Source organism: Heliangelus exortis, chromosome 16 (assembly GCF_036169615.1).
Source record: "Heliangelus exortis chromosome 16, bHelExo1.hap1, whole genome shotgun sequence".
Taxonomy (NCBI): domain Eukaryota; kingdom Metazoa; phylum Chordata; class Aves; order Apodiformes; family Trochilidae; genus Heliangelus; species Heliangelus exortis.
Genome location: NC_092437.1, coordinates 14,704,775 through 14,718,942, shown reverse-complemented (window position 1 = coordinate 14,718,942; position 14,168 = coordinate 14,704,775). Strand labels below are relative to the sequence as shown.

The following is a 14,168-nucleotide window of genomic DNA, read 5'->3' as shown; positions in this document are numbered from 1 at the left end:
GAACGGTCCCGTAAACATTTCTTATTTTAAAAAAGTTATATAAAGTTATATTAAAACTTTATTTTATGTAGAAAAGCTCAAACACTGGCTGCACGTTCTTGTTCATGTGGGATGATGATGCGTTTTATGTGCAAATAATTTAATCTTTATCTTTCTTTGTCAGATTTTACATGCTTTTAATTCAGGGTTTGCAGATAGCAGATTTTGTTTGCCACCCGGTTCTTGCCAGTGTTATTTTAAACTCCCCTCCTTTGTTCTGCTGTGACCTGAAAGGGATTGATGTCGTGGTTCCTTATTTCATATCAGCTCTTGAAACCATCTTACCTGACAGGTAAATTGCTTTTTCCAATTAAATATCATCAGAAATGTGGGGAGGTGTTTATCTTCTGGGGTTTCTGTCAATCCTTAGTTTTCACTGAAGGAATTCTGTAACGTGCACCCCATACTGTGGAAGTATTTGATAGTGATAACAGCAGCACTTCATAAACTAATTTTTTATTTTATTTAATGTGACTGTCTTTAAAGCAATAGTGGTGCTTATTTTAAATTAAATATGTGAGTTGTGTTATCTGCATATTCACTGATGGAAAGCAGTACCTGTAAGACTAGGGAAAAGGAGAGATTTAGCTCAAATATATAGAAAGCCTACTGATTTTTAAGTAAAACTTCACTGGATATTTATCATTTGCTGTTGCTTCAGTGAATTCATTGAGAATATCTTACACATCATTCAGTAGAAAAATGGATGGTTTAGACAGGCTGGTGAAATGACAGTTGATTCTTAAATGAGAAGGTATAACCTCACTTGTCAGAGCTTTATTGATTTCTGGATTTTTTGCTAGGTAATACTGCTCTGTGTATGCCTCCTTCAACACATGTTCTGTGTCTTGGTACTGCATTTCATTTTGAAGTTACACATAAAATATTATTTATGTTCTGGTCTTAAATCTGAGCCACTGCTTCTTCTGGATAGGCCTTATAAGTAAAAAATTTGCTGGTGGATACTGACAAAAGTTGATCTATTCTCTAAGCAGCTTGTGCCTGCTGCAGGATGTGTGTGAAGATGTTCTGTGAATCTCTGATAGTCCTGGGTGGCTTTGAGTTGTAATAAGACAATAGAAGCTTATGACCAAAACATCTGGCTTTGAAGATGCAGTATATGAATAATCATTTAATTAACTCATTGCTTTTATTTGGGGTAGAGAATCTTCAGCAAGAGGTGGTTATTAAGAGATGGAATTCATTGTGTTGTTGCTGCCTAAAAAAAAAAACCAAAGTAAGAATCCTGATCTTAGAAAGAAACAGCTACATTATACTGCTAATTCCTTAAGACCACTGGGTGGCTGTAGATTTAATTTTAACTTAATTAAATTTGGCTCCAAATTCCTCTGAAAAGTTTTATTAACTGTGTGATGCTTTGATTTGCAGAGAACTCTCAAAGTTTAAAATCTATGTAAACCCCACAGAGCTAAGAAGAGCTTCAATTAACATCTTGCTGTCTCTCTTGCCTCTCCCTCATCACTTTGGAACCGTAAAGTCTGAGGTAGTGAATTTACCACTTGGTTTGGCTTTTCCATGTTTGTTTCCTTTGTGTCCTGGTTAACTGATAATGAAATAAATGTATTTTTTCCTTTAGGTTGTCTTGGAAGGCAAATTCAGCAATGATGACAGCTCAACATATGATAAGCCAGTTACCTTCCTTTCCTTGAAGCTGCGACTTGTAAATATACTTATAGGAGCTTTGCAAACAGAAACAGATCCCAACAACACTCAGATGATACTGGGTAACTGTTACAGAAGCATCTGTCTTAATCTGTCCTGGAATAATCTGGTTTATTAGTCAGGTTTTTCTTTGCAAGAAAGAAGATGAAATTCCTGGCAGGTTGTCATCTGTATGAATCTCCCTTTAACTATAAGAATATCTTGAAAAGCCTCACATTTTGGCTAAGATAATCTCTCTCTTTTTACAAATGTGGAATAGTACTTCAGAAGTAGAAAGAGAAGCAAAGACCATTCTAGCAGGAAAAAGGTCATATCTAGGAACAACCAGGAAAAAATATTTTAGTATTGTGAAGGATTCTTGACTAATGGGTTACAGGCAGTTTTGGTGTAGTTGAGCATAGAAACAAAGAGAAATTCCAGGTGACCAGTGGTCCAGCACTGGCAGAATACAGCTTATATTTGTTTAGCACTGTGTAAATCCTCAGACAAAAGCTTTGGAATAGAGTCTGGAGATGCAGTGTACTTTGGCAACAAACTGTTCTTTGAGGTAGCAAGTGTATTAACATTATTCTGAATATTCTGAATACTCAGAAAGTAGAAGCTGAAAACTTGACTAGTGCATCATCTTGACAGTTGAATGTATTTTCAGATCAGTAAAAATGTATTTGGCTTTTATAACCCCTTCACCCATCTTATTTTTCTCTATTTAGAGAGCCTTTTTCCTCATTATGGTGTTCTTGTCCTTCAGTAATTACAATACCCTTCCTTTTTGTATGTTTAAAAAGCAACAGACTGGCAGGTCTGCCAGTGGTGGGAGGTGTCTGCCTTGTTTGAAAGGACAGAGCCTGCCTGGTTAATAGGAGAGGGAAATAAAATGGCCTGAGCAGTGAAGAGAAAAAGATCCACTCTGTAAAGACTTTTGGGAACTTTCCTTGCAGAGGTTGTGATAATTCCTTCACTAGTGGAAGAATAGGAGAAGGATTTGAAAGAATGATTTGCAGCCACTGGTGGTGAAGGGCTGAGGATATTTTTGGTTTCAAAGCAGTCCTCCAAGTGAGACCCCCAGAATGTCAGTGCACAGACTGTTCCCATGGTAGTCCCTCCCAGTCCATCTCCCCTGTATTTCTGTTAAACTCCTGTTTCTGTATGTCCAGTTATTTCCTGCTGGCTTTCCTTGGAGAGGATTCATGACTAAATGCTTAGCCAGAGATTCTCACATATGCCACCAGCTTCTCAACAAATTCAGTGTTTTGTTTCCAGCTGCTCACTAAATATTTGACACTGTGTTTTCCTTCATATACCAAGTGGTGTTTTCCTAAATGCTTGTCACTGGGGAGGGCAAAAGATTAAAATTTATGCCACTGAGTGCATCAGTGTCAGCCTGATACAGGTCTGTCCCTACTGCTGCTTCACCCTCATCTGGGGGTGATGCTGCCAAGCAGATACAGACTGTTCATGCTAATTGACCTAAGACACCCTGAATGCATCTGCAGCTTTGATTTAGCAGCATGTTACACTTGGGTGTAGTTATCTCTTCAAGACTGAAGAGAAAATTCCCTCCTGGCTACTTCGGATGCTGTAGGGCTGGCTACTCCTGCACTTAGAGCTTCAGGTTTTTCAATACAGTATTTTTGCCATGGATGGAAAGTAAAGCACAGAAAAAGAGAAGCTGGAGCCAACGTACACTGAAATTCTCTCCACTTGGATCCCACCTCAGATTGTGCACTGACCTCCTCAATTAGGAAGTTGGGTTTCTATTTTAGCCAAACTGAAATGAAACCAATTTTTAATTTGCTCTACAAACCCATAAATTACCAATAATGTAGAGATTAGCCTTGTGGGCCAGAGGCTGAAATGTCTTCATGATAATAAAACTTGAGTTGAGGTGGGTTGGGGGTTCATTTCACTGCTGACAGATGAGTGTCAGAACAAATTCTGTCCCTTATGCTGGTGTCTTAGGGGTTGCTGAATGGACCAGATGTTACTCCATCTTCCAGCAGGTTGCTGGCTGTGCTGCCATTTGATTAAGACTTGGAAGCTCGTGTCTTTGTGCCCTCACCAGCTGCCTTTTGGCTCCTAAAGCCCAAACTGGTGATGGGAGCCTCTGTGCCAGGCAGGGACATAGCCAAGGCCAGAGCTCTGTAACCCTTGAGGTAGCTTTGGACTGTGCAGCTCATTTTAGCTCTCTAACAGATATTATCATTTTACTCACAGAATCAGTGGGTAAATCCATCAGTATAACCAGTAGGTAAATTTAACCTGAGGTTTCACACAAGTGCAGTGTGATGATGGGAGACAAGGAGCAATTCCAGCCCTTCTGTGACACAAAACCCCTTCTGAGCTGAGGAATTTGAAAACCCTGTGTTCAAGGGATTTTCAAAACAGCTGAAGGGACTCTTATCTTATCCCTCATCTGCTTTGAATGGCTAAGCCTGAAGCAAATCCTGTATTTTATAAGACTCTATAATGTCAGGTTTTTACAAGCCAGAATGGGGTTCCCTTATGTTAGGCCCTCAGTGCTGCAGTGTTAATTTTAGCAGTGAATGTTCTGCTGCAGTCTTTAGTTAACTTCTTATGTCTGATTCATTAGGTGCAATGTTAAATATTGTTCAAGATTCAGCACTGTTAGAAGCCATTGGCTGTCAGATGGAAACAGTAAGTATTTTTTGTTTATGAACTCCCCATTTGAGAAAGAATTTGTTACCTGTTTTATCTGCAGTTGTAAGGTGCTCACTCAGGGTCTGGAGGGCTGAGCATCTGGTTTGCTCCATTGTGTCTGAGGGCATCCTCTGGCACAGGGACCTCAACTCAAACCATAGAAATTATTTTGGGCTGCAGGGGACCTCTCAAGGTCCCCCCCGTCCAAGCCCTGCAGTATCAGGGACACCCTCACCCAGATCAGGGTGCTCAGAGCCTCCTCAAGCCTCACCTTGAACATCTCCAGGGATGAGGCCTCAGCCCCCTCCCTGGGCACCCTGTGCCATTGTTCCACTGCCCTCATGGCCCAGAACTTGTTCCTCACATCCAATCCAGATCTGCTCCTCTCTAATTTAAATCCATTGCCCCTCAGCCCATCACTCCAGGCCCTTGCACACAGTCCCTCTCAGCCTTCCTGGAGCCCCTGCAGACACTGGAAGGTCACTGTGAGGTCTCCCCAGAGCCTCCTCTTCTCCAGGCTGAACACCCCCAGCTCCCTCAGCCTGGCTTCTAGGAGAGGTGTTCCAGCCCCCTGGCCTTCCTCTGAACCCACTGTCCTTCCTCTCTCATCTTGTTGCTCAAAACTGGGCTTTTGATTTGCAGAATGGTGGTGAAAATAACCTCTTCAAGAGCCACAGTCGTACCAACAGTGGCATTAGCACTGCAAGTGGAGGCAGCACAGAGCCCACAACACCAGACAGTGAGAGACCAGCACAGGCCCTTCTGAGGGATTATGGTAAGGAGAAACTCTTCTAGAAAAAAATACTGTCATAATATGCCAGTGATGTTTGTTGTGTTTTGTTTCTGTTCCTAATTCTGGCTGATACATTAACGTGCAGGGGTGTTTTGAACCCAGAGTGCATAGCCCCTTTGTTTATTGCCAGTCTGTTGCTCATATGTTGCCTTTTAGTTGGTTGGGGTTTATTCCTGCAAAGGGACTGTGAACATTTTAAAAACACGAGTGTCAAAGTATATGAAAAAGGAGGTGTTTGCAAACTTTAACTTCATCATGGGCTGAAGACATTTAGTCTTCCTGAACAATAATGGGACAAATGTACACCAAGTTAATTGCTTCATCCTTTTTGGTATTAATTTCTGGGTTTGGTAGCATTTGGAATGCTATCAAATTTGCTTACCTGACTTTTGGAGCACCTTTTCTGAAACTATTTGAAGAACATTTGGGGGACTCCTGTTTTTATAGAGGAAATCATCAGAATGCTTGCAGTTTGTCATTTGTTATAACAAGAATTTCTTCATTAACATCAGTTTGCTGTCTTGTACATGCATTTTTGAATCTTTGTAATAAAACCCATGTTCTGCTAAAACTGTGTGTGGTCCAGTGTTGAGACCCTGGGATTTGCTTGCTCCTTTGGTCATCTTCAGTTTAACTGGTGCTGACCAAATAAATGTGATAACAGGTCACCTTCTCACCTCTATTGTATTGTAGCTTAGGTTGACATTTTCCCTTAATTCTATAACTGAGAAGGGACATTAGGAGGAAAGACTTCTGTCTAGTTTTCAGCACAATGTTTGAATTGTGTGTTTAATTCATAAGGGTTTTCATTGACAAGTATTTGTAAGAGTATCCCAGTATAAGGTTAAAAAAGATCTTTTAAATATTTGACTTACTGTGACATAACTTGAAAGATACTTTTAATATATTAATTTTATTGCATTTTTTAAGTCTCCTATGCATACCAGGTAAGGGTGTATGAAACTTATTGAAAGAATTTGAAGCTGTATGCTTCAAACATGAAAAACCTGAAAACAATGTTTTCTGGTTCTATTTGGATTATCCAAAATATCTTTTTTTTTAAAAAAAAGATGCAAAATAGAGATCAGCTGGTCTGAATGTATTTGTGTAATGTCTGGTGGTGTATATGAGGGAATTGACCTATGCAAAAGTGTCCAACTCCATTCTAGATTCTGGGTTGTGCATAATGTTGTTTTATGTGTGTATTGTGGCTGCTTTGTCTTGGTGGCTGTGCTTTGCTTATTGTCACTAATGCTTAGTTATTTTCCCTCCCTGTGGCCTGTGGTATTGGGGTTATATCCTAGCTCTTCATACAGATACAGCTGCTGGGCTCCTCATCCGCAGCATCCACCTGGTGACCCAAAGACTCAACTCCCAGTGGAGACAGGACATGAGCATCTCTCTGGCTGCCCTGGAGCTTCTCTCTGGACTGGCAAAGGTGAGAGTTCTGTAGCAAGTTCTGTATGAACTTTCTCAGAAAGTTCTGTATGCTCTGAACTCTTCTCAAAGGGTGGCTATAGTCCTGCTTAGGTGAAAGTCATGCCTCCAGAGATGTCTGGGTCTGCCAGCAAATGCTGTGCTTGGGCACCAGAACTGGAAGTAACCCCTCTGCTACCTCATCTCCTCCTGGTGTAAATGCTCTCTGGTTCACACCTTGTGTGCCCCGTGAACACCCATGGGCTGAAAGTGAAGCTGTGGGTGGGTTGTTCAGGTACACCTGGCTCTGCTCTAGGATTCTGGCTGTATTTGTTGAGCTAGCTGGCTGCTCCCAGCCTTTCTTGTGGATTCCCACGTGTGTCTGGTTATGAGCTTTGTTTTGTTTTTTACATTACAGAGGATTCATCTGTTGTGTTAGACTGCACTGTTGAGGAAAATCTTGACACTGAGCTTCCAGTGGCAGCACAGGGACTTGGATCATTAATTTCCAACCCCCCTGTGACTCTCAGCTTTGCTGTGTTGATGGGCAGTGTCTGTGCACTGTGTAACCAGCTTAGAAATGAGATTTTGTTGTTAGCTGGCAGACTGCAAATAGGCTCTGGTCTTACTCAACTTTCTTGATTCTTTTGTAAGTGTTGTTCCTGCTTTTGCCCTTCCATCTCATTTTAGAAATAGTTTTCTGAGCTATACAGTGTATTTCTAATATAAAGGTGTCACCTTCTGAGCTTTATCACTCACAGTGCCTTGATTCAGCAGCAAATAACTGGACTAAAGCCACTGGGCTTCTTAATTGAGAAGTAAAATACCCTTTTCTACTTAAGGGCTCTTGTCCCCAAGCTGAACTTCATGACATTTGTTAAGTAATAGTCCAGTGTATTTACAGCAGCTGGGATGACAGTGACAGTTCAGCATTTCCTGCCATATTCCCCAGAAACTCAACAGATATTTGTAATCCATGAAATCCAATGAATCATGAATTCTTTAGAGTATGGAGTCAGCACCAACCAGTGTTGGACTGTGTGGTTATTATTACACTGCAGCAACAGGAGGTGAGGGATGCATTTGGAAGTGGTCTGCAATGCATTAGTGTATTTATTGGGTCCTACAGAGCCAGGGGTTCCTGCAGCTTCTGTGTTTAAGCCAGCTGTGAGTTGGGTTGGTTTGGTTGGTTGGTTGTTTTTTTCCCTTGGCTTGCAGTGAAATGGGAATGTGAAAATATCTTTGCAAATACCTACCCAGGTTAACATTTAATATTACAGCTGAGGTAATTCTTCCTCTGGGGTTCCTGGGCTATCTTTCCCCTTTGTAACAAGGAGTGTAGAAAGAGATCCCCTCCTGCTGTAGAGTGGAGAACCAGTTCTGCTGTGGCTTTGGAGGTGACAGTGCCCAAAGCCCTTCCCAGGTTACAGGCTGCCCTGTCTTGGGGCTGTTCAGCATCAGGTTTTTAGTGAGATCTGGTAAATTCAAAAATCCTGTTTCCTGCAGGAGTGCTGGTTCACCAGCCTGCTTTTGATAAGCTCAATTTGAGGAGATTCTATTTGCTGTAGATCTTTCACTTCTGCAGGAACTGCTGCCTTCTTCTGAGTTGTCCCCTGCAGCTTTCTGGTTCCAGTGTCACCAGCAAGGCCATCCACCTTCCTGCACCTTAAAAGCTTTGTATGGCAAGGTGAAATGCTATAGAGTAGAAAAATCTGTCTTTAACTGAGCTGAGCCAAGTCACAGGCTGGGAAGAAAAGAGAAGAGAAATGGAGTTCTTTAGTTTTAGGCTGTATATCTTCATGCCTCTTCACCAACCCACTGCTCTGCAGCCTTCTTCCCTGAAGCCCTCAGGTGGGAGAGAAGCTGAGGGGTTTTTGCTGTGAGTTTTGAGACAGGGGATATGGGGTTTTTTGCCAGTCCACTTGTCTGAGGGCTTTTTGTCCCTTTCTCACTGGGGAAAGTTGCTGTGGTGGCAAAATGTGCCTAGTGGGAAGGGATGTGAGAAGAATGAAGCCTGATGGAAGGCAGACTTGGCAGTGAGTGGGTTCTTAGAGATATGAAGTGGGTTTCTTTAGCTGGAGGAGAGAGGTATTTGCTGAAAATAACTATCAAATAGTAATTTATTCAGCTTGCAATTTCTTCCTTGTCAAACCATATTGATACAGCTTCTGGTCCTGGGAACCATGGGATGTGGTGGCATCTTAATGCATCATTTATTACCTTTAAGTTTTTACATCCATCCCTGTTCAATGTTTTCACCTACAGCTTTTAAGCTGTAATTATAAACGAGGTCACTCTTTCTCCCTGTTTCTGAACACTGCCTTTTGAAATGCTTTCAAAAACCATTTCTTCTCCGATAAGGATTTTTTGTGGGGGAATTCTCATCCTCTGCTGTTTGCTTTTGCCCAGGTGAAGGTGGTGGTGGATTCCTCTGACAGGAAGAGAGCCATCAGCTCAGTCTGCAGCTACATCGTGTACCAGTGCAGCCGCCCGGCCCCGCTCCACTCCCGGGACCTTCACTCCATGATTGTTGCAGCTTTCCAGTGCCTCTGTGTCTGGCTCACTGAGCACCCAGACATGCTGGATGAGAAGGTAAGGCTCTCCATTTTGAGCACTCCAAATTATAATCCCTGACCTGTCTGTTCCCAACAGTTCCATATGTTTTGCTTCGTTTTCAGAACTACTTTCTCTGCAAAATGGTTTTGAGTTTTGATCCGGGCTTTTTATCCACCAAGAATGTTTTCTGACTTTCAAATTACCTTTCATATTTCTTAGAATGCCTTGCTCTTTCTTCTTGCTTTGTGAAGCTGGAAAAAGAATAATACAGAACCCAAAAAAACCCAGAAATTGAAAAGAGAAATAAAGGATGTTGTGTGCAGAGCATAGCTACCTGCTGCAGATAAGCTTCACTGAAAATCATGTCTCATTTCTCAGCTGTTACCTGACTAAAGTATCTTCTAGACTTAATAGATGCTAATGTTTTGATAATCATAGTGTTTCACCAAGGAAACAGTTTTGCAGAAACTGAGCAAACCTCAATCAAGGCAGAAATTTGCTTCAGAAGCTTGAAAAGAGCAGGAAATGAGTTGCATGTTTCCAAACAGCCTTCTGGCCTGCTGTTTTTTAAAATAACCTGGTTTTATGGATGCATATTTTCATTGTTGGTCACCTTACAAAGTCAGCTTGGTTGGTTTTCTATATTTTATTTATAATGTATATCAATTTGTATTATATATTTTTATGTGGGTTTTATTGAATGTTTTGCATATCTGTATTTTGTTCCTATATTCTGTAGCAAATATTAAAATATGCATATTTTTAAATAAGTGCTAATTAAAAACCTACGAGCAGAACTTTCAGATGCTTTCTGTACCCACTCTGGGATACTGGAATGGCTGTAGGTGAGCAGGACAGGATGGTGTCCCTGGGTGTGGCACAGCATGGGATTACTCCATTGCATAATGCTTTATTTTCTTAGGTTTGTAATTTTTATTACCATTACCTTTTGAGATAGTGTCCAGCATATGCTGTACACAGTGTGTAGCACTGTGTGGCTCATTCCTGAGTCATCCTGGTCCAGCAGGAACCTTTCATTGCATTTCCAAGGTTTAGAATTGGGATTTTCCAGGTGCCTGACATTATGTGCTTTGAATTTCACCTGCAGTTTCACAAGGCAACACTGTGAACTCCTTCTGTAGTTCTTCATGGCCGTGCTTTGCATCTCCATTCTGACTGATTTTGCTGTCAGAAAACTTTCACTTTCCTCTTCACCTATTTTTCTGCATCAATTCTGAACCTGAGGAAGGTCAAGGCATAGAATCCTGGTGGTGGCACCTTCCTGCTGGTAAAAACCAGTCACAGTTGTTCAGGTTTTAGTCAGTTATTTATTCAGGAGAGCACTTTTCTTTATTCTATAGCTCAAGGCCAGGAGATTTGAACCTTTCCTGCAGCAATCTCAGTATTTTAAGTGGCTGATTGTGCAATGAGCAAAGCTTGTGAGTCATGCCTGGGGTTCTGCTGGGTGCTGGCCTCTCTTGGAATGATTTGTTGGAGCTTTGCTCTGTATCTGAGTACTCTTACTGTTCTCTTGATAAATTAGATACCATGATATAATTTACTTAAGGAAACTGTTGACAATTCAAAGATTTGGAAAAGGATTTCTTCGGGTTTTCCAGATGAGTTCATTCTTAATGTGCTTAGAACTTCATTAAAAGTTTTGCAGAGTCTCAGAAATTTATTTATTATCTCTTTAAATATGTTTAAGTTTTTCAGTTGCACTCTTAGTACTCCTCTTGGCAGATTTGCACATTTGTAATGGAATATACTGTGTGTATATATTTAGGGCACTTTTCTACCATTAGAATACAGACTTAAGTAGGCATCTCTAGAGGGAGAAAATACCATTCCAATAGTAAATATGGTCTTGTTACAAGACTGTTAGAATAATCTGCCTTTATTTCTGAGGTAATACTGCCAGCAGTACTTTATTTTAATGAATAATAAATCACTGTTTCACTGAAGTCCTGGGGACATTTATTGGAATACTCCTGCTTTAAAGTGGTTCCTCTTGTGTTTTAGGATTGTTTAAAAGAGGTTCTGGAGATTGTGGAGCTGGGCATTTCAGGAAGCAAATCCAAAAACAGTGAACAAGAAGTGAAATACAAAGGAGACAAGGAGCCAAACCCTGCATCCATGAGAGTGAAGGATGCTGCTGAAGCTACCCTGACATGGTATGTGGTTTGTCAGCTCATGGTCACTGTGCTGAGCATCTCCTTTTCTGAAGTTCCCAGCTGGTGACATCTCAATGTTCTAGCAAGAGCTTTTGAGAAGTCAGCAAAACTCTCCCTCTGTTTTGCCCTTTGGGCAGGGTTGTCCTGTTCTCTGCCTCAGCTGTGTTCCCCTCCAGTTACAGGTGTTCAATGGGGGGAAAAAAAAAAAATCCCTGTGATTACTGTCAAGAAGGAGCCAGTCTCTTTTCAGTGGTTCTGTTCCTTCAGAGCAAAACCCAAACCCTCCTGCAGCCCTCTGCTTTCTGCCAGTCCTCTCTGCAGACACCACTTCCCTCTGTCTCCCACCTCACCCAGTGACCATCCTGCCTTTCCACCCCTCTTTTCCTTGCCCCCACCCTCCCCACCCTGATGGGGACAGTGACAGGCAGCAGGGATGGCACAGGCAGCAGACAGAAGGTGGCACAGGCAGCCCTGGGCTTGCTTCCTGTGTTGGAAAGGTTCTGCTGGGAATGCAGTAACAGGGAATGTTTGAGTTGGGGAGAGGAAGCACAGAGAGAGGAAAATTGAAATTTGCTCCAGAGAAGCTGAAAAGCACTGTTTTACTGGATGAACAGCATGCTGGTAGACAGCACAGATTGAGGAGGATAAACATGTTTTGCAAATAGCAATAGCTGCTTTCTTTTTTGCTCTTTTGTGCAAGAAAATAGTTATAAACTGTACTGTTTGTAAAACTGACTGTATAATTGCCAAGGTAAAACCAGCTGTGCATTGGAACTTGTGGACAAACCTTTATCATTTGCCTAAAAGTGCCTCTTTCCATTTAGAGAGGTGAAACTGTTGAGTACAGTGCAAAAGTGTGTGCAGAAGACTTCAGTACCTTTGTGGTCTGGGTGATGGGATAAAGTCCTGAGTTAGATCATCCCAGCATGAAATGGAAGGGCTTGGAAGGGACCTCTGGAGGCCATTGAGTCCAACTCTCCTGCCACAGCAGGATCAGCTGGGGAAGGCCACTCAGGAACACATCCAGATGGATCTTGAAAGTCCCCAGAGAAGGAGACTCCACAACCTCTCTGGGCAGCCTGGGCCAGGGCTCACTCCCCCTCACAGTAAGAAGGTTTTTCCTTGTGCTGAAGTGGAACAGTTTGTGTCAGCTGCCCCTTGTCCTATCACTGGAAACAGACTGGCCCCTTCCTGACACCCACCCTTCAGATATTTGTCAGTATTAATAAGGTCCCCACTCAGTCTTCTCCAGAACAAACAGCCCCAGGTCTCTCAGCCTTTCCTCACAAGACAAATGCTCCAATCCCCTGATCATCCTTGTAGCCCAGATCTTCAGTCTGACACTGGACAATTCCCACTATTGGTTCTTGTCATGGACGTTTCCAATTTCTGGTAACATTGGGCACAACCTGTACAAGCTCAGAGGATTTCAGTCAGTACTTCTAGGACCCTTCCAAGGCTGTGGGTGCTGTTGGACCACACCTGAAGGTTTTCTCCCAGGGAAGTGTCATCTATGGCAGCTGTGTGATCTGAGGCTTGTGTGATCCTGGGTCCTTCTGAAAGGGTTTTAGGTTAATGTAGTCTGTACTGGAAGAAAGCAAAAACAAATGTAATGTGCATCTACCATGTCTGCCTGCCTTGCCTGTGGGCTAAGTAGGGATGATTATCTCTAATTATCTATAATCGTCTTATAAGAATTAAATTATAAAAGCTGTGGAAAGGTACAGGTTTTCATGCTTTGAAATATATCTTAGTATCTTTATACCCTGGGTTATCAAGCACAAGTCCTATGAGGTGAGGCTGAGGGAGCTGGGGGTGTTGAGGCTGGAGAAGAGGAGGCTCAGGGGAGACCTCATCACTCTCTACAACTCCCTGAAAGGAGGTTGGAGCCAGGGGGGGGGGTTGGGCTCTTTTCCCAGGCAACTCTCAGCAAGACAAGAGGGCACAAGAGGTCTCAAGTTGTGCCAGGGGAGGTTTAGGTTGGACATTAGAAAGAATTTCTGTACTGAGAGGGTGATCAGGCATTGGAATGGGCTGCCCAGGGAAGGGGTGGATTCTCCATCCCTGGAGATATTTCAAAAGAGCCTGGATGTGGCACTCAGTGCCATGGGCTGGGAACCACGGGGGGAGTGGAGCAAGGGTTGGACTTGATGAGCTCTGAGGTCCCTTCCAACCCAGCTGACTCTGTGATTCTAAACTAGGTTATAACGATAATAAAGAAATGGATTCTGTAGAATGGATTCTGCACAGAGTATCCATCTCTGTACATTTTCATGTCTATTTTTCTGAAGTTCCTGGGTCTGTTTCAGAAGAAGCTGATGGCAAAGGGCAGGCTTGCTCTGACAGGGGAGCTGCTGTGTCAAGATAGAAATGAAGAATGAGAGGGAAGATCTGTGCTTGGGTGGACGAGTTTGTCTTCATTATCTGTCCTAACTCTTGCCTTTTCTTTCTCTTGTAGTATCATGCAGTTACTTGGAGCATTTCCCTCTCCCAGTGGCCCTGCTTCTCCTTGCAGCTTGGTGAATGAAACCACCCTGATTAAATATTCCCGTTTGCCCACCATAAACAAGCACAGCTTCCGGTACTTCGTTCTGGATAACAGTGTCATCCTGGCCATGCTGGAGCAGCCTCTAGGCAATGAACAGAGTAAGTTACATTTCCTTCTTCCTCTGGTTAAAACTCTCTATGGACCTGCAAAACAAAGGTGTCTCTCACATTTCAGGCCTTGCCTGTTCTGTGGGGGTGTGATGGAGCAGGGGGTGTTCTGGGGTGGCTATAACTGTAAAGCCACTGGAAGTCACACAAGTACCAAGTCCCTCTGAATTGTTCATGCAGTTGTCTGTCTTTCA

At 42.5% G+C, this 14,168-nt stretch overlaps 1 protein-coding gene across 4 annotated transcripts in view; it reads left to right on the top strand.

Annotated features, from left to right (window-relative positions):
- Positions 1-14,168, top strand: part of RALGAPB (Ral GTPase activating protein non-catalytic subunit beta) — a 68,599-nt gene that overhangs the window by 31,531 nt on the left and 22,900 nt on the right. For 2 of the 4 annotated variants that reach the window (XM_071760084.1, XM_071760081.1), the window contains 9 exons: positions 164-331; positions 1,429-1,543; positions 1,637-1,784; positions 4,313-4,377; positions 5,023-5,155; positions 6,478-6,611; positions 8,999-9,181; positions 11,168-11,319; positions 13,778-13,965. In XM_071760084.1, coding sequence (XP_071616185.1) covers positions 164-331; positions 1,429-1,543; positions 1,637-1,784; positions 4,313-4,377; positions 5,023-5,155; positions 6,478-6,611; positions 8,999-9,181; positions 11,168-11,319; positions 13,778-13,965 — 1,286 coding nt within the window. The remainder of the gene's footprint in view (positions 1-163; positions 332-1,428; positions 1,544-1,636; positions 1,785-4,312; positions 4,378-5,022; positions 5,156-6,477; positions 6,612-8,998; positions 9,182-11,167; positions 11,320-13,777; positions 13,966-14,168) is intronic. The other 2 variants (XM_071760085.1, XM_071760082.1) reach the window with 1 other exon arrangement.